The sequence below is a fragment of the Corvus hawaiiensis genome, chromosome 2 (assembly GCF_020740725.1).
Source record: "Corvus hawaiiensis isolate bCorHaw1 chromosome 2, bCorHaw1.pri.cur, whole genome shotgun sequence".
NCBI lineage: Eukaryota > Metazoa > Chordata > Aves > Passeriformes > Corvidae > Corvus > Corvus hawaiiensis.
Genome location: NC_063214.1, coordinates 87,875,911 through 87,900,589, shown reverse-complemented (window position 1 = coordinate 87,900,589; position 24,679 = coordinate 87,875,911). Strand labels below are relative to the sequence as shown.

The 24,679-nt window shown below is 39.0% G+C and overlaps 1 protein-coding gene across 2 annotated transcripts in view; it reads right to left on the bottom strand.

Annotated features, from left to right (window-relative positions):
• Nucleotides 1-5,358: 5,358 nt before the first annotated feature.
• Nucleotides 5,359-24,679, bottom strand: part of DHRSX (dehydrogenase/reductase X-linked) — a 163,077-nt gene continuing 143,756 nt past the window's right edge. For both annotated transcript variants that reach the window (XM_048324043.1, XM_048324051.1), the window contains one exon: nucleotides 5,359-5,818. In XM_048324043.1, the coding sequence (XP_048180000.1) occupies nucleotides 5,621-5,818 (198 nt within the window). In that variant the 3' untranslated portion in view covers nucleotides 5,359-5,620. The remainder of the gene's footprint in view (nucleotides 5,819-24,679) is intronic.

Below are 24,679 nucleotides of genomic sequence, written 5' to 3'. Positions count from 1 at the left end.
AATATACCATATCAGTGGAATTTTTAGGTTGCACATTTTTTTAGACTAATTTCTTTGAGACCAAGAGACGGTTCTAATATATCAGGAGAAGCATGAAGTCTCTTTCACTCCACAGATAATGTTCTGAGGCATTATCAAATTTAAATGATACAAAGTTTTTATAGCTTCCTCTGCTATTAAGTTACGTGTCTTTGTACAGTGATTCTGGGATGTCTCATTAACTTCAGCAGAGCTGTGCCATGTAGTTAAGAGAAAAGTTCTGTGCAGATGTTTTACATTAACTTTCTTGAGCATGGTCTTACTATAAGAACTTGTAAAGAACTGACATTGTCTGCAATGAAAGTTTTCCCTGAGAAAAAAAGTGCAGGATTTGCCCCTTAGCTATCCTGTGCATCTTAAATGGAATTTATTCTTTTCCTTCTGTATTGTTAAAAAAGCCTGAGATACAGCACACATCGTCAGTATATGCAGATGAATGTGGACTAAATAATCAGTTCCAAAAATGTGGGCAAGCTGAAATAAATTTTGTTTTTTCTTTTTCTTTTCTGAGATTAGAAAGTCTTGTATTTTAAAGTGATTGGTTTCATCTAGACAGTTTGTCTAAATAAATGAGTCAGTGCTACATTTTGACTCTTCTGGATTGCCCATGTGAAAGGGATTCTTGGCTAAGGTCCATTTCCAGAGGGAGAGAAGCCAAGTGTTGATGGGTATAGTATGGAAGCCAATAACTATATGTATTTGGAAACAGCACTCTTGGCCACTGGTCTGTTTTCTTCCTGTTACCTTCCTTCAATGTTGCCATCCTTCAATGTTGCCACAGAAGATTGCCAAAGCACAGTAGATTTGTTTTAAAAAGGAATAAAATTACCTTCAAAGAATTGTTTGTGGTTTATCCACCTTGCCTGGTCTGATGTTGTACAATATATGTTTTGCACTGACTTCCTCAGTTACTGCAGATGGGTCAGCATCCTCAGCCTTCACCCTCTTAAAATCATGGGAATTTTATCTTATCTGTGACAGATTTCATGTTAACTTCACTGGAATCTGATTTTTGTCTTTCCATGGAGGCAGCTGAAGCAGAAACCATGTCATAAAACAAGCAAGGTCAGCCTAACACTGGAACTGAACAAGAGCCTGTACGTAGAAAATTTATTTGGGCTGAACATTTAAATATCTGCCATGTATTGCCATATTTAGAGTTAACACTACTGTGCATTTGGAGGAGGCAGTAGCAAGCCTGATGTAAAATAACAAAGTCCTTTGTCTCTACAATATCAATTCTCACTGTGTACTAAAGTAATTGATGTACAAAAAGTGAACTATGGAGTCTAAATACTTATAAAATATCATTGTGGAAGTGTGGCCAGTGGCTCCACATCTAACACTTAAAATCAGTATTGAACTGGAAGCAAGAATGCAGCTACTTCATTATGTGCAAATAACAATGTATTCACACACAAATTACAGCACTTTTTTTTTCAGTTTATAAATAATTTCCCCGCAGTTTACAAATAAAGAAGTTAATTATTGAGGAAATTATCTTTTTTTTCCTAAGAACCTTAGAGCTCTTTTGTCAGCAAGTTATTTATTTCCTGTACAAGTTCATTGTTTAAATAACATTGCCTTATCAAATTCCTAGATAATTTCCTTCATTCCCATAGGATCTATATTTATTTGAACCATCCTTCATAAGAGGATTCATATTTTTTGGTCCTTTTTTAGAGAATTTTTCTTTTTCCTTTTCCTTTTTTGTTTTACCTTCAAATTTGTAATCCTTTTTTAAGAGAAAAAAGAATTGGTTGTACAGGGTTTCGCTCGGCTACCAAAGGCAATAGGCTCAGATCACTTTGGTACTTAGTGAATGCTTCTGTTTATCTCAGCCTTGAACTGGACTATAGATTTTGTGTGCCTTTTTGTGACAAGGTAGAGATAGTTAGATTTCTGAACTAAACATTAGCCTTGATGGAGTACTGGTAGGGAAATATCCATTTTAGAAGTTGTGAGCAATAATCAAAGCAAGTGCTCTCATACTAATCAAAATAAGTGCTGTCATTGTGGACATGAGGGAGAATCTAAGCATGACTTCACTGTGACTGACCCACTTTTCTTAGGAGCCTACCTGGCTTCTTTGCCAGGTGTCATTTCAGAGGCATCTTTTAATTGTCTTCAGATATCAGATCTGTGTGTTCCAATACGAAATTACTCTAGGAGAGGATCTGTTTTCTTGTTGCAAGGTTAATTTGTTTACCTTCAATTTACCATTATTGTGGCTTGTTTAGCCTTTCTTTGCAAGGTTAAAGAACTTCCAGGTATTTTTTCTATACCTATGCACCTACTACAAAGCTACCTCAGCCACATATTCAGTGAAATGAAATACAGCCTTTCTCAGATCTCTGGAAATCCCATGACCTTAAAAAGTGAAATTAAGTCAACTCTAATCATTTATCTGTGCAAAAGTAAAATCATGGTCATCTTTTTACCTGTTTCATTTTTTTTCCCCCCAGATAGATATGTTAAGAATTATTTTGGATTTTTGCAGCAGTATCACAAGTGATTGTTCTCATTCACACTGGGAGCACTTTATAACAATACTGGGTTTTGCTCCAGATAAGCTCACCTGCTTAGGTGACATTGAAAAGCTGACACAGTTTTCTGCTTTTAGATAACAGTTTTGCAACTAGCTCAACCGTATCTTCATGAACTGCAACACTCTAGGAATCCCAGGCTTTAGGATGCTTATTTTTTCCCCTCACTCAGGCACATCTGTGTTCTTGATTCTCACAAACCATGTTTTCAGTGTTTAAAACAGATTTCATTGGACTGAGACTGTTAATAAATTGGTTCAGATTACACTGAAAGTGTGACCAGCTCTCTTTACTGTTTGCTAATTCACTAATCCCTATGCCACTTGAAACTGGTTGTGCAAATATTGTGGAGCTTCGAGAGAGTTAAAACTGATGGTAATCTCATCCCATCTAGTTTGAGTAATCCTGGACACACTTTCAGCAGCAGTGATGTTCCATGGGAATGCTATGGCAACATCAAAATGTTGGCTGTCTAGCAGGCTTACTGCATCCTGTGCATGATCCGTGAATAAACAGAGGATTTTAGTTCCCAGAGTGTCAGTCTGGCACATTTCACAAGCACTACGTTCACTTACCAAAAAAAAGTCAGCCAGTCAGAGAAAGTGCTATAGTGACTGAGTGATAAATCTCCTGTTGCCAACCCTTGTATATACTAACTCTAAGAGCTAGGAATAGATCATGCATGGCTTAATTCAGAGAGGAAATATGCTCTCCCCCCATTTGTTTATTATTTTTGTTCCCAGATGATTTTCTTTTTTCATACTTTTTTTTCTTCTGTGCATCTCCTTCCTAGTCTCTGGACATATGAGTATGCTTACTTTCACTAAGATGTTATCTTCCTCTGAAACAAAGGCTGGAGATAAGGTCACTTGGAATGAAGTACCAAGTTTGAGCTAAAAAGCCCAAAAGGGATATTAGTCCAGGGTTCAGAGCATAGGAACATGTTTGGATTGTTTCTAGTCTGCTGCAAAGGAGAGCACAACACTCTGTTTGCACTTGGTTCTGTCATGCAGTGATTTCCAGCTCATCAAAATGAATATAAGCTTTATGCCCACCTATTAGTCTCTTTCCCTGTGTATATCTCAAAAAAGGAAACTCAAGGACCTTTATAGGATTATGTGGCTTTTTTAGATGGCACCTAAAATCACCCAGATGGGAGTAGGGTAGACCTTACTCCATCAACAATAAGATCTCAGGCTCCATAGGTGCATGCTCCATGTGCTTGGAAAGACTGAGAAGAGATAAAAGAATGACAGAATGGTTTGGATCAGAATGGACCTTAAAGACCATCTGTTTCCAACTCCCCTGCCATGGGCAAGGAGGGACACCTTCCACTAGACTAAGCCCTGTCCAACCTGACCTTGAACCCTTCCAGGGATGGGACATCCAAAGTTAGTGTGGACAATCTGTTCCACTTCAGCACCCTGACAGTGAAGTATTTCTTCCTAATGCCTAATCTAAATCTTTCTTCTTCAGTTTAGAACTGCTACCTCTCATTCTATCGCTACACTGCACAAGCACCTCCCTGTCTTTCCTGTAGGCCCCTATAAGTACCCTAAAGCTGCTGTGAGGTCTTCCCAGACACTTCCAGCTGTTTTTGTGAGGCTTATAATCTTTAAGCCCGGGGAAGTTTCTCTGTAAATTATTCTCATAGTGTACCACCATTCCCTTTAAAATATTTCTATCTTCAATACAGTTTTTTTCTTCTAGATATTTGCACTTGTATAAATTCAGGCTATCTTTGTATTGCCCCAGGTGTTTTTTGCCTTTTACTCCATGAATGTGAACATCATGCCTAAAGATTCACTTTGCTAGATATAGGTAGGGTTCCCTGAACTGTACACAACTGAAGTGTGTTCAAAACTGATAGCATCTGAACCAACTGTATCCCACAGAGATATCCTAGTGTTTGCTGAAAATAGCTTCATAAAAAAAAATCAGCTCCACACTCTGAGACTGTCAAATAAAACAGCTGCTAGGAAATTTAAGGAAAGACATACACAACTAAAGGGAAAATACCCTCTTGCTCCTATGTAAGTTGTCTGAGTAGGCAGGGGCTACTCTTAAAAATGGCAAAGACACAGTTTAGGGAGGATGCATTGTACATCTCCAGAAAAAGGAAAAAGTGGGCTGGTATTAATTGCTGTCTCTTCCAAACCATGAACTCTAGCTTTGAAACAAATATGAACTGGGATCAAAACCAATAAAAGGAGCTGATTCTTCATGCAACAGTACATGTGTGACTCTCCTTGTCAGAGAAAATGAAAGAAGCTGTGCGTGCAACATTACAGGGGTTCAGGAGAAAAGGGGACAAGTAATCTTAGCCCACTGTCAAAACAATAGGCTGACTGCATCCTCTGCCAAAGCCAGTTTTGCCGTTATGATGCTTGACCCCTTCCTCACCTTTATAGGAGAGATGAACTTAAACTGGAAACAAGTGAATTCAATATCCTTTTTGAAGAAGACACTATTTATTTACTTTTTTGTTGTTGTTCTGACCTTCAGTTAATACCTCTGGATAAAAGCTGACAAATAAAACTAAACTTAAGACAGAAACAACATCATGATCATGAATGCCAAATTTCTGCATTAGAACAAGCTGATGAAAGTGTCTTGAAGATTAATGAAGCTTAAGGAAATAAAGCTGCAACTTTTAAAACTGATTTATAAGAGTAACTTGTATGTACAAAGGAGGTTAAAGTTCAAAACCTCCCAGTACAACATGCTCCAGTGTTATTTTTGTTGAACAAAGCAATGAAAACTCATCTCTGCACATGTTTAAAGATTGTATTTTAATCACGGACTGAAACATCATGATTTACAAAACTGATGGTTAGATTTAAAACCAACCACTACACCTTTCTGTGGGAATATTCCCCCCATACCCTAGCAGATTAGGGATTCAGGTGAAGAGCAGCTGTTCACATTTGCCTTTGGGACTGAACGGTGATTTCCAGGATGATGACTGATGGTGCAAGAATTCACCTAAGATGCTTTTCAATGCATTTCGTTTGCCCAGCTGAAAGTGGCTTCTTCTAGGGAAGCCTGCTGGCTTCATCAGAAATCCCAACCATCTTGCAGCTTTCTGTCCAGAGCCTTCTCTGCAGCTCTTCATCATATGCTACGTCAGCCGATTTTGTCCTTTCCTCATTGTAAAGGTAGCAGCCACCAGCTCCTTCCATCTCGGGCGAAACCGCTGCATAGATGGTTGTAGAGGCTCCTTCCTCTGGGGTCTGTAGAAACAGAAAAACCCAAATTCAAGTGAGGCAGGTACAGCAGAAGAATGACATTACCACCATAGGACCTTATCAGTGACAAACATCTTCCCTGATTTTGCTTTACACTTGTGGTCTTGTTATAATAAGAAAGCCACTTATTCAATTGGCAGAGTCCATTTCTTCAACAGTGCTATTTTAAGATAGCTTAAAGCCAGAACAGATATATGGAAAACCACAGTCCATTTTTTCAAGAGTTAGTCAGATGGAGCATACAAAATAATTGATTTAGTTTTCACAGTTACAGCTAATAAACCCAAAAGCAAGCACAAATATTAAAATCCTAGTTTAATTATTCATTTTGCAAGGATGAAAGAGTCTGTGCTCTGCCTTAGGAATAAGAAGGCTATGCTGTACATGCAATGTGTTCATTTTAACAACAATGTGACATGAGCAAAGGAACATGGAAACGGTGACAGCAAATTAAGACTCTGCAGTTCAGTCCAAGCAGGCAGGTAAATGAGGGAATTACATTTTAAACAGAGCATAGTTGTCAGGGTTCTGCTCTGTCATAAAGCAAAATGGTGAATGATCTATAATGTTTGATATACCATGAGTATTAAATGAAAATTAATAAGTGAATAGCTTAGAGTGATAATTCCTTTCATCCTCAGTATATGCAAAACATTTACATTTTGCATTCGGAAGGATCACACAGCTACCACTGAGATTATTTCCATGGCATTTTTATTCTAACTGAAGGACATATTTAAAAGACAACATTTGATATGCTTTGCCTTTATCAGTGATATAATTATGATCAATGCCTGCTAGATAATAATGTATCATTTTGCAATCTTTGCAGTCATTATCTGAGACATTAACAGTACTGATGCTGCTCAGAGCTTTGTCTGCAGCACCTGACAGGATGTCTTTTCCTGAAGAACTCACTTGATGAATGAGACAGTAGTGAATCGGTTACACGGTGCCTTATAAAAACTAATAAATCTAAGTAATTGGAAGCTTTTTGTTATGTTTGGTTTTTTTAGAAAATGACTGTACTATGAGATTCTGTCTAAAATCACTTTAAAAATGCTCATTTACCTTGGTTTAGTACTCTACCACTACTTCACCCTTCTTTATCCTAAGGAAAGTAGTGCTGTTCGTACCCAGTACGTTATGTAAATAACATAAAGGGTCTGCACAATTCTTTGCTCACAGAGTGGCTAACATAATGATCAGCTGTGATCACAATATGAAGTATCTTGATATTTTAAAGTAGTAGAACAATGATGAATATGAGCATTCATATTTTATACAACTTATTCTGGATGACAGAGAAAAACCAAAAGTTTTCTTACATACTCTTGTGCTCTACTTAAAAAAATTACTGACATGGATAAACCATTACTTCATGTGATGGTTCACTGGACGTTATGTTCCTGAGTTTAACAGCTCTCCAGCACAAACAGGCATAAATGTCAATATCATGATGCCCAAATCTTAATGACAACAGCTCAACACTAAAATGCTTTCAAAAAATTGTCTGTGGGCGGAATTCATGTGATTATGTTCTTATGAGCAGGGCTCTCTGCAGCCTCAGAGCCTGGTCTGTATGGATATTGTTACAGCATCAGAAATACCACATTGTCTCTGCTGATTCAGTGGTAAGGTTCTCCCAGGATATACAGGATTTATCAAGATATTTACTTTTGATGGTATGTCAGATAAGTTCCCCACCAGAGGCGATTTATATCAAGAGGGTGGTCAAACACTGGAGCTGCCTTCCTGGAGAAGTGTTTGGTGTCCCAAGCCTGTCAGTGTTTAACAGGCATTTGAACAAAGCCTTTAAAAATTTGCTTTATCATTTGGTCAGTCATGATTTGGTCATTTTTGTTGTAGGTCCCTTCCAACTGAAACAGTCTATTCTACTCTCTTCTATTCAAAATAATATCAAATATTTTAAATAGGGTTATGTACTAGTAGAAAGTGCTTACATGCCCACACTGTGATTTATAAGCACAGTAACACTGTGACCATCCATTAAAGTCAGCTTGTGTAACTTTTCCTAAGATTTACTTTGCTCCTCCCATCCACCATATCTAATATGCTAAGCTTAAAGTTCTATGCAAAATTCCTGTTTAGTTTCTATCTCCTGTTGCTAAAGCAATTATCTAAACATACAGGGAAAAAACCCAATCATACTACATTAAGGAATTAAGCATCACTTGGAGTGTTCAAGGCCAGGTTGGATGAGGTTTTGAGCAACCTGGTCTAGTGGAAGATGTCTCTTTCCATGGCAAGGGGGTTGGAACTAGATGGTCTTTAAAGTCTCTTCCATCTTTGGGACCCTGAAGTATTATACCAAGAGTTCCAGATAGACAGGAAGTAATGATCAGTTGTCTTGGGGTGACTTTATGATGTGTATCCCCTATCACTGCTCTATGCCGAGAAATTAATTTGGGCCTTTCTGTGCCTTAAACTGAGCCTGAGAGGAGGGAGAGGAAAAAACCAAGCAAACTTCTCAAAGCAGTTGTTCAAGGACACAGATACACACTCCTCTGCTCCTGCGGCAGCAAGAGAAGAGGAAGCACCCTTCTTGCTTTTCAGCCAGCTTTCGGCTCCTTTTCTCCGGAGAGAGATGGAGAGTTGAACTTTGTTTTCCTGGGACTTTGGGTTTTTTTTCCCTTCTTCTCTTCTGGACTGTTTCAACACCAGAACACATTGGGACAATTTTCCACCGAGGTCCTGGAGGTGGGCCCACGACCCAGCTCCGAGGAGGAGGAGAGAGTCCACACCTACAGAAGGACTCTGAAATCTTCCCAGGTTTCTCTCCACAGTGAGAGGTTTTATAATTTAGCATTATTATCCTTTTCCTGTGTGTTTGTTAAATAAATAGTTTTTATCTCTTTCACTTTCCTCCAAGGAAAATTTCTTTTTTTCCCGAACCTGGTGAGGGAGGGGTGGTTGTAACCTGCCTTCTCTCAGAGGATATTTTCCTCCAAATTTGTCCAAACTGGCACCCCAGTATTATTCAAATCACAGGGGAGAATTCTCTACACGTTGCCAGTGTAAGAAAGCCTTAAAAACCAGTAAAAGAATCATATTTGTATATATAGAATCAGTAACATCTTGTTCATTAATTGGCTGGACTTGTCCTAAAGAGAAAAGGGCTGCCTATAAATTGCACAATGCTTCTTCATTCTTCAGTTACCAACTTATTGGTGCTGAACTTTTTTTTAAATTGGATTTTTGTTTACAAACTGTTTTATTATTAGTATCCAAGGAACTGTAAGTAATGCCTTTGTAAAATCCAAGCAAAAACGATTTCTGCTTAACTTCTTCCTAATGAAATTCTGAACCTGTTATTCCATTTGCTTGTTATAGTATTGATCACATCTTTTACTTTCTTTTTCAATTAACTATATGTTTGCCTTCAACAGTAAATAAAGGTCTGATTGAAATTACACATCTTTTTTACCTGTGGAGGCTGTGGAAGAAGGAGAGAAAAGATAGCATGTGATCAGCTCATTTAAGCAAAATGTAGCCTACATACAAAAAATTACATTATTTTGGCACCATCTATTCCCAGAGTAAAAACTCTTTTCTTTTTATGGAAGCTCTGCTATTTCTTTGGTTTTTAATATTCATCAATTATAACTCATCGACAAAGAATAATTTTCCCTCAGTATGAAATGGAATATTCTGTTCTAGGGAAACTGGGACAAGTGCTAAGAGGGTTTGTATTTTAATATTGATTTTTTAGGACTTGCTAGTTCATGCATTTTGATTAATGCAATTTTAAGGGACATATAATTTTGTCCGTTCTGGGTGCTAATGCTTGGAAATGTGTTAGCTGACAACAGTCAGTTCCTACAGCCATGTTGCCATGAAATGTTACATCCTTTCCATTTGTCTAAAACAGGAGGAACAGCTTAACTCTTCAGAAATCATGCGTCTGCATCAGTTAGACATGATGGCTTTGTGGCGCTTTCCATGATAATCCACGTACTCATCCACTTCCACCTTCACCTGAATTCATAGCTCAGAGTCCTGGGTTAGACAGTGTGTTATGTTTATCAGAAACCACAGAAAACCGCACAGGAAAAAAATTTAATAAGCTCCTATAACTCCTCCCCTGTAATCCATTCATTTCCTCAGTACCAATTGCAGCAACTACCAGCCAACAGTGACAACTGTTGTGTCTTAAACATTGTGACAAATAGCTGGAGTGGACAGGATACATATACTTCAGATTGTACTGCCTAACAGAGTTGGCCATATGATTGAAAGGGCGGCAGTGATGCTAGCCATGGTATCAGGGGACTTACAACTTTGGAATAGCTTCCCCTCATCCCACTCAATCAGAAAATTGTACTTGATTTGTATTTAATGACTTCAGGATTCTGCCATCTGGAGAGATTATAGGAGAGAAGGTTGGGCACAGAGGACAGAGAGCAGGAAGCAGCTGACAGAATCACTGTTGAGTTTTGAGGGACATGAACAAGGGGTCAAACAGAGAGATGTGCACACAGAACTCCCTGTGATTAAGATAACTTAATGCTGAGGAAAAACATGTTAAAACACCTTTATCCCTATAATTTGTGCTGCAGAATACATCAAGTATGGGTGGAATAACCCTCATCAGCAACATTAGGTAGACTGCTGTAGGAACTCTCATCAAAAGTGGGCTTATACAACTGGTCCTACCTCATGTACCATCCATTATATCATGCACTTTTCAGTTCATGTGGGAAATCTACTCATGAGCTGAGGAGTTAAAGTAGCTTGCAGAAGTGTTTTGGTTTGGTTTTCTTTTTGCCACAGGTGTTCATGGTGTTTGCTCTGTGGCTTCACTTTTTTAAATGAGTGAGTTTCTATCAGGCCGTTCGTGGAGCCGGTAACAAATTCCCTGGTTCCAGCTGGGAAGACGCAGAAAGCACTGAACGGGCCATCTTCTGGGCTTCAGTACTCAGGTAATTTTGCCTGTGTTCCTTCACTTTTCTCAGTGATAATTATTCTGGTAATATTTTTTAAATGCTGGTATATTACTGACTTGCTTCTGTACTGAAAAATTCTGTATAGGCAGAGTTTTTTTCCTTTTCTGTCTTCCTTCAGGAAAGACAACGATCATCTGGGATCCCTGAAGAGTACTATGCATATACACTGTAGGGATTAGCAACAACAAAGGGAACATGAAATTACTCTTACTCGGTACAGCAAAGTCTTTCATCTACTTGATGGCAGCTAGTGGAGGGGTGACACCAGTCACCCTCAATGCACTGCCTTACTCTCAAGAACAAAGGAAAACACAGAACATGGAATAGTTTGAAAAAATTTCAGAAACAGAGTAGCTGGGATAGTGTTCCCATGAATATTAAAGCAAACAAGCTTGTGAGAAACCAATTACCTGTGTTCTAGGGTGCACTGATTACTATGATCTGTGAACCACTGAATCATTTCAAAGCCAGGTGTCTTGGGAAGACACCAGGTTACTTTCTAGTGCAGGAGTCCAAGGTGAAATAACAGCTGCTGTAGTGTCACAGCCTCCAGGTGAAGACAGGGGCTATGTGTGTTCAGTGTGCGTTGTGTAACTTGCACTGTCTAGACCTCCTAACGTGATTGTTGCTTTGGAAATTCCAGACAAAAAGTAATCCATTGAAATACTGAGTATGAAGACAAAGGCTAGAAAGGGAACCATGACGCAGGTGTATGGACATGTTCAGCAACCTTTGATCAATAAGGCTGTAGTGCTGACTTTATGTCCTGGTGGGACCAGTGGCCAGGACCAACTGGCAGGTCCCTAGGAAGCCAAAGCTGCCAGAGAAGTGTGGCAGCACATCTTTTCAGCAATCTCTGCCTTCACTCAAAACCCCTGGTTGCTATCTGCATTCTCTCTTTCCTTCTATTCTTTCATATGTAGCTTGCTATTATGCTATTTCTATCCAATTTCTGCCTTGATAATAGACTAGAAAGAGGTATTTTATTGAATATAGTTCTCCCTAGGTACCCAGTCAGCACCATCAAATTAATTTCTCTTCAATCCCCAACTTGCGGCAATAAGAATTCTTTAATAAATTCACTCCATAATAAAATTCTTCATATTTTGTCTTTGAAAGAAATAGTAGAAATGGCTCAGTTAAAATGTGAAGCTTTTCTCCTGAGAATGTTGTGGCCACAGAGAAATAATTTCTTAATCAAAGATATAAATATATAATAAAACATGAAATTTTGATGATTAAGAACACAAAGCAATTTTCACACTAAAAATGTATCAAAATTTGGAAGGAAAGGAGCTTTTATAATCTGAATAATTCATGACTATTTGGGGAAAAAGAGAAGTTTTCCCTGAGCACAAGATACTGAAAGAATAGAAGCCAAGATAGCTGGCAAACAGACACAGAGAGTATCAAATCCTGAATCTCCTTTTCTTTTGAAAGCAAATTTTTTGGAAAGAGCCCAAAAAATATTCACGTACACAGTATGGCTGGGAAGTCCCATCTTATCTTAACATCATCCCCTGCATAGGTGGCTGGAATGCCTGTAGATAAGGTGCACTATGGAAGAAAAGAACTGTCCTCAAAAGACTGTCGGGGTCAGCCTGTTGCCCAGGGGATCCAGGAAGCAGGCATGTACCCGAGTCTGAACACCTCATTTCTGATGAATCTTTTGATGGAGTTGGTGGTCAAAGGTTTGAATTGGTTTTGTGTCATAGTAATGCCTTCTGAGAAATCTGTTTTGCTGAAAAATGGCCAAGCAGCTCTACTCTGAAAACATTGGATGAGTCTTGTTGCAGATTCAAAACATGAGCAAAGTTTACTGAGGAAGGCAGCAGCCATGACTCTGAACCCTCTTCTAAAGCAGCTACTTCAGGCTAAGCAGATGCTTTTGGCTGGGGTAGAGTTAATTTTCTTCACAGGGGCTAGTATGGGGCTGTGTTTTGGATTTGTGCTGAACACAGGGTTGATAATATAGAGATGTTTCTGTTATTGCTGAGCAAGGCTTACAAAGAGTTGGGGACTTTTCTGCCTTTTTTACTGCCATGCTGACAAGGAACTTGGGGGTGCATGGGAGGTCAGGAGGAGTCACAGGTGGGACAGGTGACCAAAAGGATATTCCAGACCATATGACATCATGCTCAGTATATAAAGTGGGGGGGAAAAGAAGGGCAGGTATTTGCAGTGAAGGTGTTTGTCTTCCCAAGTCATGGTCATGTGTGATGGGGTCGTGCTCTCCTGGAGATGGCTGAACACCTGCCTGCCCATGGGAAGCAGAGAATCAATTCCTTGTTTGGCCAGCTTCCTGGGCTACACTGAAGAAAACTCCGTTGATTTCAAGGAGAAACTCCCAACAGTGAACTCAACTGTAGGTATTATAAATTATTATATGTACAAATATTATAAGTAATAATAATATTCATTAAAATAATAAAATTATATTTGTGTGTCTTAATTTCAAACTGAATCTCTCTCAGGTTAGAAGTGCGATATAACATTGGTGATGTGAGCAGGAGTGTTTGTGGATCCATACTTTGCATTTTCTAAGATATTGAATAGAAAACTAAAAGAACTATGTTCACTTTTAAGCAATTTTGAAATAGCTTAAATAAGAACCCAATTTTACATGACTGAATATGAGCAGGGACTTGAAACTGTGGGTCAAAGTCATTAATCATAACTGAGTCCTTTATTCATTTTGTCAAGTGCATTGAGGAACATTACTTTGCCTGGAAGTTGATCCCTAAGCTTGCTCTGCAGTAGACAACAATGTCTTCAAGTCAGAGCTGAGATATCGCTGCAGCCACTGAAATCACATTACACTTGTTACCTCGCTCAGCTCCATAACAGTATGCAAAACTTGACAGATAAGAGCCTGCTGCCCCAGACATTGCATAAACATCCAAGCAGAGACGCTCAGTTGCTGGAACATCCAGTCTCTATGAAATAAGACAGGCAACAACAGGCAGAGAGAGCTGAGAAAGTACATGTATTTCAGAAAATACTGAAGCCTCTTCTGGGAGCATGACACTCTGTCTGGTTAATGAGCTCTCTAGAAACCAGTTGATGTCCTGCATGTACCTATTGCTGAGGATGCCTGAGTTAAATCACTGAGAATTTTCCTGGACATCCTCACACAATCTGGAATTTTCTAAAACTCCTCTATTCAGAGACTCACAAGATATTTATTGAAGCAAATATGCAGGTCAGAAAAGATGAGGAAAGAATCAGTCTCCTAAATCCTAATTCTGAAGCCTCGTGCACTAGGCTGTAACTCCTTTTCCTGTGTTCGTAAAGAAAAATACACAAGTCGTTTGTTTACTTCCAGCTTAAATTTTCAATGCATTATCTTACAACAGTACATGGGTTATCTTTAGTTTCTTGAATTCTTTCAAAGAAGATAGATTTTGACAATCAAAGCAACACAGCAAATCACACAGAAGTATTTGTGTTTGAAGTGGTAGCTGCATTTTTAGCAGCCCCAGAGAAAAAGAGACATAGCAACGCTTGAGGTGCTGAAGACGATGCTCCTGAGTGCATACATCTCTGAACAATTTACTACCTGCCTGCTCATGCAAAGTAAAATATCTTTGCTGGCTTTTGGTGAAAACCCAAGACTTCAAGAATAAGATATATGGCAACTTTTGATTTGTAGCCCCCTACCATCATCTCTACTTTTTTACTTACTGTTTAATATTTGCCAAGTCATATATCTTGTTTTCCCTTGATAGAAAATAGAAACTGACACATCTCCCACTTCACAACTTCCTTATAATGACTGTTACTTATTTTTTTAATTATTATAAGAACTCAGGATGGACATGGAACTCCTAAATATTTAAAAGGAGACCACAATATAGAAAGCCTTTATGAATTATGAAGAGATCAAAAAGCATAAAGACTGTAAAGAACACAGACAAAATGAAGTAATCCAAAATTACATAAGCCAGCAGCTATTTCACAGCTTCTTCTCTTTTAAATTGCTACAACCCCCATTTTGCACCCCAAACAGCAGCAGGATTATTCCATCTGTGGGCTCAGCTAGGTGGAGGAGGGCTGGGAGAGGGTGGCTGCCAGTCCTGGTTTCACACCTTTCCTGCTGGAGGCACCTGCTGAAAACAGACGGCGAAGGTGTGAAAGTGCAAATCCTTTCCGGGATCACCAGGTAAGGTCAGCAGAGAACACTTCCCCAGGATTCAGGCAGTCCATATGCCTGCACTGCCAAAGATGAGGACCAGAACCTGTGAAGTGCACAAACTAACTCAAAATGACTACAGGGTGCTACATGTATGAATTAATAGCATGCGAGATGAAAATATGTCTGGGAAGATGGGAGAGATGAAAACAAAAGTACACTTTTCCCCAAACTTCTTAGGTCCACGTTGCGGTGGCATGCTAGCTGGGCTGTAATACATCCTGCTGATGGGTCTGCCCCACACAAAGCTCCTGCATGGGAAAAGACCTTCACCTTACAGTGCTTATCCTCACCCTGGGTCTCAGCCTTTGTCTCCTTGTCCCTGAGCTGCCTGGAAGAAAGGCGTTTAAAGCAGGTCACCAAATACCACCATTGCAGTTCAATCCCAGGTGGCAAGTAAGCCACTTACTCCCCTCCCACTCCCCAGTGGGATGGGGAAGAGAGTCAGAAAGAGATAAAATCCACAATTGCTCACTACCCACTGACTGAGGCCCTCTGAGCAGCAACCAATGGCTCCTGGCACACTCTCCTCAGTTTATGCACTGAGCATGATGATCTGTGGTATGGAATATCTCTTAGGCCACTTTGGGTCAGCTGCCCTGGCCATGCTGCCTCATGGCTCCTTGTGCATCTTCTCACTGGCAGAGCATAGGAAACTGAAAGGTCCTTGGCTTTGTGTAAGCACCACTTAATGACAGCTACATCAGTGTGTCATCAACATTATTCTCATAGTGAATCCAAAACTGTACCAGCTGCTAAGAAGAAAATTAATTCCATCTCAGCCCAAACCAGAACAACCATTTAGCACTGTCCATGTCCGAGCTGCTCTGAGTTTCTGGTTTTTATAGAGCTATTGTGCTTAAATTATAGTTTCACAATATTCCCCAGACTAAGAGGAGAAAGCCCAAACTGGAAGACAGATAAAAGTGGTGGGGAGGGAAGGAATCTTATTCTGGAAATTTGTTTCACATAATTCCAGTTGCTGGAAATTTCATCATTTAATCTTGAATGATAAACCAAAAAGATATAAATGAAAGGGTTAATTTACATCTGTCCCTAGTAACATACCATAAAGATGGAAAATGAGAAGGCTAGACTTACTTCCTATAATCATTTAAGTGGAAGACTAGAATTAGGTGAGAGTGGCCCAGATTTTTTAATCATATCTTTTTAACAGATAGGTAGTTCAAGTAAGTAATTACAAATTTTACATCCTCAGTTTTGCCCAATAAGTTCAGGGCTTTTCTGTTTTAGTAATAAAACCCTTGAAAAATTACAGTTCTCTTCATTTTAATTAAACTCTATTTTATCAGGAAGCAACTTGTAAAAACAAGTAAAAAAAAAAGTCATCTTGTAAAGAGAACTACCATTTCCCATTTTCTATCACAATGCTATCAGATTGCTAGAGTCATGAAATAACAGATAGATTCTGAAACCATACAATTATGGAGCTGTCTATATAGCTTGTCCTCTGTTACCCAAGAAAAGTTCTAAATTTAAAGGCCAAGGCTACATTCAGTTGCAAATTGACGTATCTGAACGCTTATTAACCCACCAGAATCAACTTGTTTTTAACAAAATAACTAAAAATGCAAATGCAAAGGAGGAATGAATCTGATTATTCAAATCAAGTTTTTTTTGTTGTGCAGACTGAAAGTGAATTTAAGCTCTGTAACCTAAATCCCTTTGTTTAAATCAATCAACCCCAGGGCTCTTTACCATCCGCAAAGGAATCTATTGATGGCTTAAATTCAGAAGAGACCCAAAGAACATGTATAACTTTAGACAGGCAAAGAGTACCATTGATTTCAATGAGACTAGTCTCTAAAACTATGTCAGACAAGATTTGAGCCATCATATCTTTAACTGCAGAGCTCATTATAGAGAGAGAAAACACGCAGACCCTCAGCCACACAAATGTTTCCCAAGATTTGAAATGGAAGCAAAAAACTTCCGTCTTGAAAACAATTACTCAAGAGTTTAAGCTTATCACATTTAAACAGCTGAATGGTCTGAAAGAAGGGCAGGCTGGTACTCACAATGCGGGGGGAGGGGGGGGGGTGATAAAGCCATTCATTTGCAGAGGCACTAAAGGAAAAACAAGTGTCAGTTCTTCCCAGTGGAACAGATAAAGGAAACCATGAAATGGCATGTAGTTAAAACTGTTAACTGCTGTTAAGTAGAAAGACCCAGATCTACCATCCACTGAAGTTGTTAAATTTAATATCTAGGCTTATTTCTAAGGGGGTTTTGTAAACCTTCATTAAGGTAACAGATGGAGTCAAAAAAAATTGTGTATTCATTGCAAATGGCAGGATTGGATTTGGTGACAGATATGGTCCTTGCCATGTTCTTATTTCCTTTCCGGATGACAGAAGCCACAGCAGAGGGGTCTCACTGCTGTACAGGTGACATGGTGTACCCCATTCCTGTGTGAATGACTACACTCACTGGCCTGGCTTTTGTTGAAGGAAGAGTTGGTTCAAATTCCAAAAATGAGACCCATAGTGAATGGTCAAATCTCATTAACTGAAACAGGACAATATAAAACTGCAAAGGAGAAAAACATTTAATCCCTTTCACACCCAAAGTCTTTCCCCAATGAGCTGTTAAAAAAAAGAAACCAACAAAACAACAAAAAAAAGAGGTGTGGGTCTTGAATGTTAAAAATCCCAACAATCTTCCTGCAAGTTTTCTTATTCCTTTTATTTGATTCTCAGGTAGCTTCTGTCTCTGCAGAGTTTCTGACTGGGGGTTTTGATACTGGACTAATTCAGGACTTAAGTAGCCATGGCCCAGAGACCTGCTCTTGCAGAACTATTGATAGACAAAATAAAACAGTGAAAATTAACCTTTTCATTAAGCTCCCCGGGAGAATTCCTGTTGCACTGGAACTCATAGGGCTTTTTGATATAAAGGTTAGAGAAGTTGTTTAGAACGGAAAACAAATACTGTGAGGTTTTGTGATTTGATGAATACATTTTACTGATTCATCTGGTGCTGAAATAATTCCTTTTAGGAAGCTCAATATTGAACTATGCTCTTTGGTAGTGTCATTTTGCTACACATGTCCTTTGGCCTTGAGAGTTCAACCAATGAGCCCCCCCCACATGCTTGCTCACTCTAGGTGACACACTGCAAGCAGCAAAGCTCCAGATGCTTAAACTTCTGCTTCCCAGGAAAAATTCCAGCTGAATTAGTGCAGAACTGTGCTAAGGTTTAAGCAACTGCTTTTAACTGGTAAAAGCACAGGCTGAGGTCTGAGCAGAGCTCAAACACCAGTGCCAGCTGCTATCCCAGCCCTCCCCTCTGCCTCTCCTGCCTGCACAGCCACTTGCTTAAAATTCTGCTCTTCACCTGCAAGTCTGCACAGCTCTGCAGCTGCCCATTGTTATTGAACATGTACTTCACAATGGAATTGAATTGTTCCAATCAAGATTAGGTTCTGTTTCTCTATGTGGTATGCAAAGCATATCCGCAGACAAAACTTTCATCCATTTCTCCGCCTGCCTTTTCATCGTGCCCCACAACAATCCCACTGATAGTCCCGGTGCTTTTTCATTCCCTTTTCTTCATGAATTCCTAAATGCCTCTTGCCAGGCTCTCACTGCAACCTCACTGAGTGTGGCTGCTACATCAGTGTGCTACTTGCCTCACTGGCTCAGATCCCTTTCTGCAGCCCATATACCATGTGGAGGAGGAAAGGGCTCAGGGTAGGAGGGTTTCCCAGTGCAGCACCAGCACTCTCCCTCCTCAGATCACCCATCCATGTCATCGAGCCCCTTCAGAAACCAAAAGGGGTAAAAAACAGACTTCACAGCATGATCTTTTGGGGTAGATGCTATTTACAATCTGTGGTGCAAACAAAGGAGTGAGCCCAAGCCTTATCATGGTAGAAGAAGCAGAGGAAAATACTAGGTGAAACCTTGTCAATACATTGACCCAGCCAAATCTGACAATTCAGGAGAAATGGTGGGTCCACAAGCAGTGCCAAGCCCCTAGAGCAGGTCAGACAACAAGGCTCCTCTTTGAAGCAAGAGAGTGGTGTGACAGGATGCTCCATTTCTGGACATGTGGGGCTGCAATAAAGGATTGCGAGTGAGGCTGGTCCCCGGCCACCAGCATCAGCCACAATCCCTACTGCTGCTTGGCCCTTTCCAGGGCATGAGACACTCCTGCAGCTGAGGGGAAAAGGTGCAAAGCCCCCTTTACTCTGCAAATCTTCTGAGCTGTGGCTATAAGGGTGCCACAGTCAAAAAGCAAGAGTTTCCAAGCAGCGCAGTTTTTATATAAAAATAATCTAAATGTTTGAGTTTTATCAATTGCATAAACTCCTCAGTGTCCAAAATATAACTGAATTTTGCTTTTAAATCTGTATTCAATAAAAGAGAATTTCAACTGATTGTGAACTTTGCAAAGTCTGTAACATGGTTCAGGGAAAAATACACTTAATTTCCCTAATAGCTGCTGACAGTCTGTGAAACAAATAGTTTTATTTATTTTTTCCTTGGTGAATTTCAGCTCTCATCGTTTAATCAAAAAGTAGCACATTACCAACAATTGAGATTAAATGGAGGGTCATACAGTAGGGAAAATAGGAAATCACATTAGCACTAAACAGTGACAAATATATCCTTCTTATTGCACTCTTGTCCTGACACAGCAGAACATTTACAATGCCCTGACCAAAAAAAAACTTAAAAACCCAAATGAGCTCTTTCACCTTTTCCCATTTATCCTGAAACTTACGACTACTGAGAATGTCAATATGGTCTCTGCAATAAAAAAAATATATTTTAAAGATTCCTTTCACTTGTTGATGAACAATGTACAGATCTTACACATTGGTGTAAAACAAGTGTTACCCATTTTTTTACTGGTGCTACTGATGCATGAAAATAACTACAGAGCTAATCAATACGTAATGACTGTATTTCAGGAGTAATGCTCTGTTCAGAGGAAAAAAATTACTGCAATTCACAAACAATTATTGACACCATGAAGCACATGAATCAATGCCCACTAGAGATCTGCACGTTATTTAAAATTTCTTCAGCAATATTTGTCTTTGTTCCTTAGCCCCAGTGTAATTTTTCCTGCCTGTTATACTGTGAATATATTAAATGTTAGTGTGAATATATTGATGACAACTAGAATAAAATGTAAAAGCTAGACTTCTGATGGATAAGTCTAGCTAATAGCAGAGGCGTGATTATTACCGGAGAGCTGGAGACATGGGATTCCATGCAAAGCTTTTTCTTGCGTAAGAGATTTTTTGTCACAAAATGATTAAGACCTCACCTTTTAAAGCTCCACTGTAACTCTGCTGGACTTCAAATCTTTTAAGTCTTCCCAGTTGCTTTTTCTGCCTGCAACAGTTTACTGCTGAGAGCAGCTGGAAGTACATGAGGTGGCCAGAGCTGGAGGTGGTGTGCCTCAGGGCTCAGTGAAATGTCCCAAGGAGACAGATTTATCACTGGCTCCTCCAGGGAACCAATGAATTCCTATCAGCCTAATTCTCTAAATATAGCCCTTTGCCTTGTTTTTATTGTTATATCTGTGTAGAGCAAGGGAAAAGCATGAAACAGTCCAAGGTACAAATCTGAACTCTCATCTGTTAACACAGGGGACAGAACAACCCATTCTTCACTTGCATAAACAAATATCCAAGACGTACGGGGCAGTGAAGAAGATGATTACCAGCGGCTCTCACATTTTTCTTTTTGATTCACATGTGGCTTGAGATATGGCTGGTTTACAGCCTCATATGATACTCCATTACTTGAGATTTTAACTGCAAATCAATTCTGCTTAGCCCAGAACAAACATCTGGTCCTTGCTTAGAAAGTGAATTGAAACAACATCATTCCTACCATAAGAGCACAGCTACTTGAACATCTGACAACAGTTACCAGCAGCACCTGATAGGAAGGACAGATTTTGAGAAGAATAAATCCCCAGCTGTGACTAGAAACATATATGGGTGTCTTGCTACAGTTCTGCATAAGAAAACAGCAGTATTTTTTAATTACTAATGTAATAAAATGAGGGAAAGTGGTTTGGCTCTTGAAAAATCAGGGAGATTCCTCTTCTCATCTAAATTTTTTCCAGATGACCACAGCAGAGAAAAAGAATGCCAAACAACAACCATAACCACAAAGAGAAATCTGAAGAGCAAATAGCACTAAGTTACATGTTGTTACACAACATGTTTCTCTAAGTGAAAATAGATACCCGAGCCAAGTATGCTCCTTAACTCCTTCTCTGAAAATATAAACTCATTTCCAAAGAGCTCACTCAGGGTATTTTTTTCCTTTTATTTAGGCAAGTATGAGAAATTATAAAATAAGATTGAAAATTTTCTCTGCATACAGCTCATTTGCAAGTAGTAGCTCAATCTCGTAAAGCTTACTTTTGTGTTGAAGAGGAAATAAAATCTAGACAGTACTCTGGCTGGAGCTAACTGCTGCTACATTAAATAAGTACAAATATAAGTGTTTCAAAACTATAAATGATGAAGTAGGCTCAATGAAAGGGAGATGAGAACACAGCCCAGAATATATTCACATAATTTAAAAATAAATATTAAAAATGTATTTATGGGGTGATAAGCAGGAAAGGAGCTGCTCTTCCAAAGCTCTGAGCATACAGCCCTGCTGGCTCCTGGTTTTCCAGTTTAATTTAGAGAAAAGGTTACAATCATCGATCTCATTCCACGAGTTGTCACAAAAGCCAGCCCTATGTATTTCATCATGAAGAAGCCCCACTGAAGAGGTGTTTTAAACACTTGGAATGGGGGTTAACTGACCACTTGCCAGCTGCTCTGTAGCTCTGCCCTTTCTTCTAATTCAAAAGTATATTAGCTGAAGGACAATTGCAGATGTTCTCATCCATAATCTACAATGACAATAACAAAGAGCAGATCAAATTGAAAGGATCTTGCAGTCTTCCAAAATATTCAGCACTTTGCATTTTGCTAGGGTTATTTATCTATCCTTCCTAAAAGTTATTAGGTATTGCAGATGAGTAAAGTTAAGAGTAGAAGAATATTAGTGAAAACTACTTAGTAATATCTGTTTAACTCGTAAACCTACAGTAGTTTACTTTTTCGGTTAGTATATTATTAAAAAGGAAATTACATTTTTTTAAATGTAATTTTGTATATTAAAAAGCTCTATACTTGAAAGTAAGTAATATTTTAACATGAAAATTATCTAGTCTTCACAAATTTAAGCAAAGGGACTCCAAAACATGAGAGGTACCTCAGACTCCTGAATTTTAGGTACACTAAGTAACCGTAGTAATACTTGCAAAATTCTGTTAATAAACACCTACTGTCATTCAAAGTTTTACAGAATACAAGTTGATAGTGAAAACATGGAAAAACATGAAATAAAATTATATACACTTGCTTAACAAAAATACCTTCCACCTACCACACATAAAAACCAATAATTTTTTATGCAAGAAAGATGTTTACATGAAGAAATACATGGTACTACAAATGACCCAGCAATGTGGTGTTTACCACAGGAACTATGCAGTGTTTAATAATTCCTCAAAGTGGCATAAAACACATGCATCTCAGCAACATGATTCATTGACAGGTATTTCCATCATAAATATAAGAGAAACCCTACAGGCTGCTGACAGCAATGAAATGTGAATGAGAGATTACTGAAATACAGCTAAATTGAGGGCATCTTGAGACTTATGTTTCAGTTCACCACACCATTTATTTCTTGACAGTTCAAATTTTCTGTACAATCCAAAGGATTTATTTTGAAATCTAGACAGTCATTCATATCAGGGGGCAAACTTATACTCAGTCATTTGGAGCACTGACACATTTTAGCTCTCATAAGAGATCCATGACCAGTAGTTTGCAGCAAGTCTATTGCTTTGATTTGAAAGACCCACCCAAGAAAGATCAAGCACTCAGTTTTGACCTCCCTATAATATCACACCATGGTTTAAATTAAAAAGGCTACAAAATCAGAAAACAAATGAAAAAAAAGGAATTTTTTTTTTAATTTTAAAACATGTAGTATAATTTCTCCACAAGAAAAACATGGCAAGTAGCAGTGAAAACAACAATTCAGGTCAAGGAGAGCTGACAAAAGAGGAATGTCAAAATAACTTTCTTTCCCTTAGAAAAAATCCTGAACCAAACTCTGTTCTTGACATTTTAGAAATGGAAATCTTTGCCTTTCTAACCCCCGCTAGTCTACACTGGACACTCAGTTGGATTCAGCTCCTTAGCTGACTTCCAGCAGGACTACAAGGCTCCCCAGCACTAGTCATCTTGAAGGTACTTTAGATGCAAACCAGGCATTTGGGAATACCTCAGACAACAGCCTTGAGCTGTCTGTGGAAACAGGGGAAGCCGTGGTCTCTCATTCAAGGGTCACACTGAGGCCCGTGGCTGTCCAGCCTCTCTGCTGGGAGGGGTCTCTAGAGCATTTACCAAATTGTGAAGAGCACTGCTGCAACCCAGGTTAGAGACCAACTGCATGGCTATGTCAATTACCTCTACAGCTCCATTTGCAATTTATCTTGGCTACTTTATTTTTTAAGAGCACGCACAGATTTCTTGACCAGGGATCTCATTTTCTTTGAAGGCTCTTCAGGCTGATCCATAGCTGTCATCTTTGCTTTTTCTCCTTTAACCAAAAGCAAGGACTAGACTATTGGACAGTTCAACACAGCTCGTCAGCACACTGGAAGAACTACTGTCAAGAAAGGCAGGGATGGAGGCAACTGCAAGAAACAGCACATCTTCAGGTTTTCCTAAAGAAGGATTTGTTAGGTACTCCACAAGTTCAAAATCAAAATGGACATTTCTTGGAAAATCTCACTTTTGCACCCTTATACTGCATTTCTTTGCTCTTTTCAGCATGGGAGAAAGCCAGGTAAACCTCAGGCATTAATAAAGGATTCTAAATACAAAAAGAATTCATAAGCAACACTCCCTCTTGGGACATGTCTGATCTAATTTTGCAGATAGCCTATCAGCTGATCTTCTTCTCCAAAACCCATTTAAACTCCAGCATAAAAACAACACTTTTTTTATAGCTACTGCTCTGTGGAAGCCTTTCGCAGAGTAGGATTCCAAAGATTAGAAACAAGTTTATTCTTTTTTCTTATTTCTTTCTCAGTTTCTCAAGTAAATACATTTCCAGTCACTTCACTTTAATTCATTCTTGTCTTGAGTAAATTGTTTCCCTGAAAGCATTCTCACTCCTGTTTGATTAGAGACTATTGCTAAATATCATGATATAAATTGACAATAAAAAGAAAAAAAAATTGTCAAGAGCTTCTACAGAGTCAAACTGAAACCAGCTCACGAAATGTGTATTGTCTTTATGGTAACAGTGACAGCACTGGTTCCAACCTTGAGCAGGATGGTACCTGCTCACATCTGCAAAGCCTAATGATTCTAACACTGCAAATTCCTTCTTTCCAGCCAGGAGAGCATGCGACAGATTGTACATCAAATGTACAAGTGCTGCTTCTGAGCACTGGAGGTACTTTATAATCCCCTTGGCTCCTCTGAGCAAACCACTGTGTAGTGACCTGGAGATGACAGATCCAGGTACTCAAGCACAAACATATTTCATATTTTATCACTTTTCAAAAAGCTGGAAATAATGACGCCAGCAATCTGCCTTTAACCTAGAACTATAA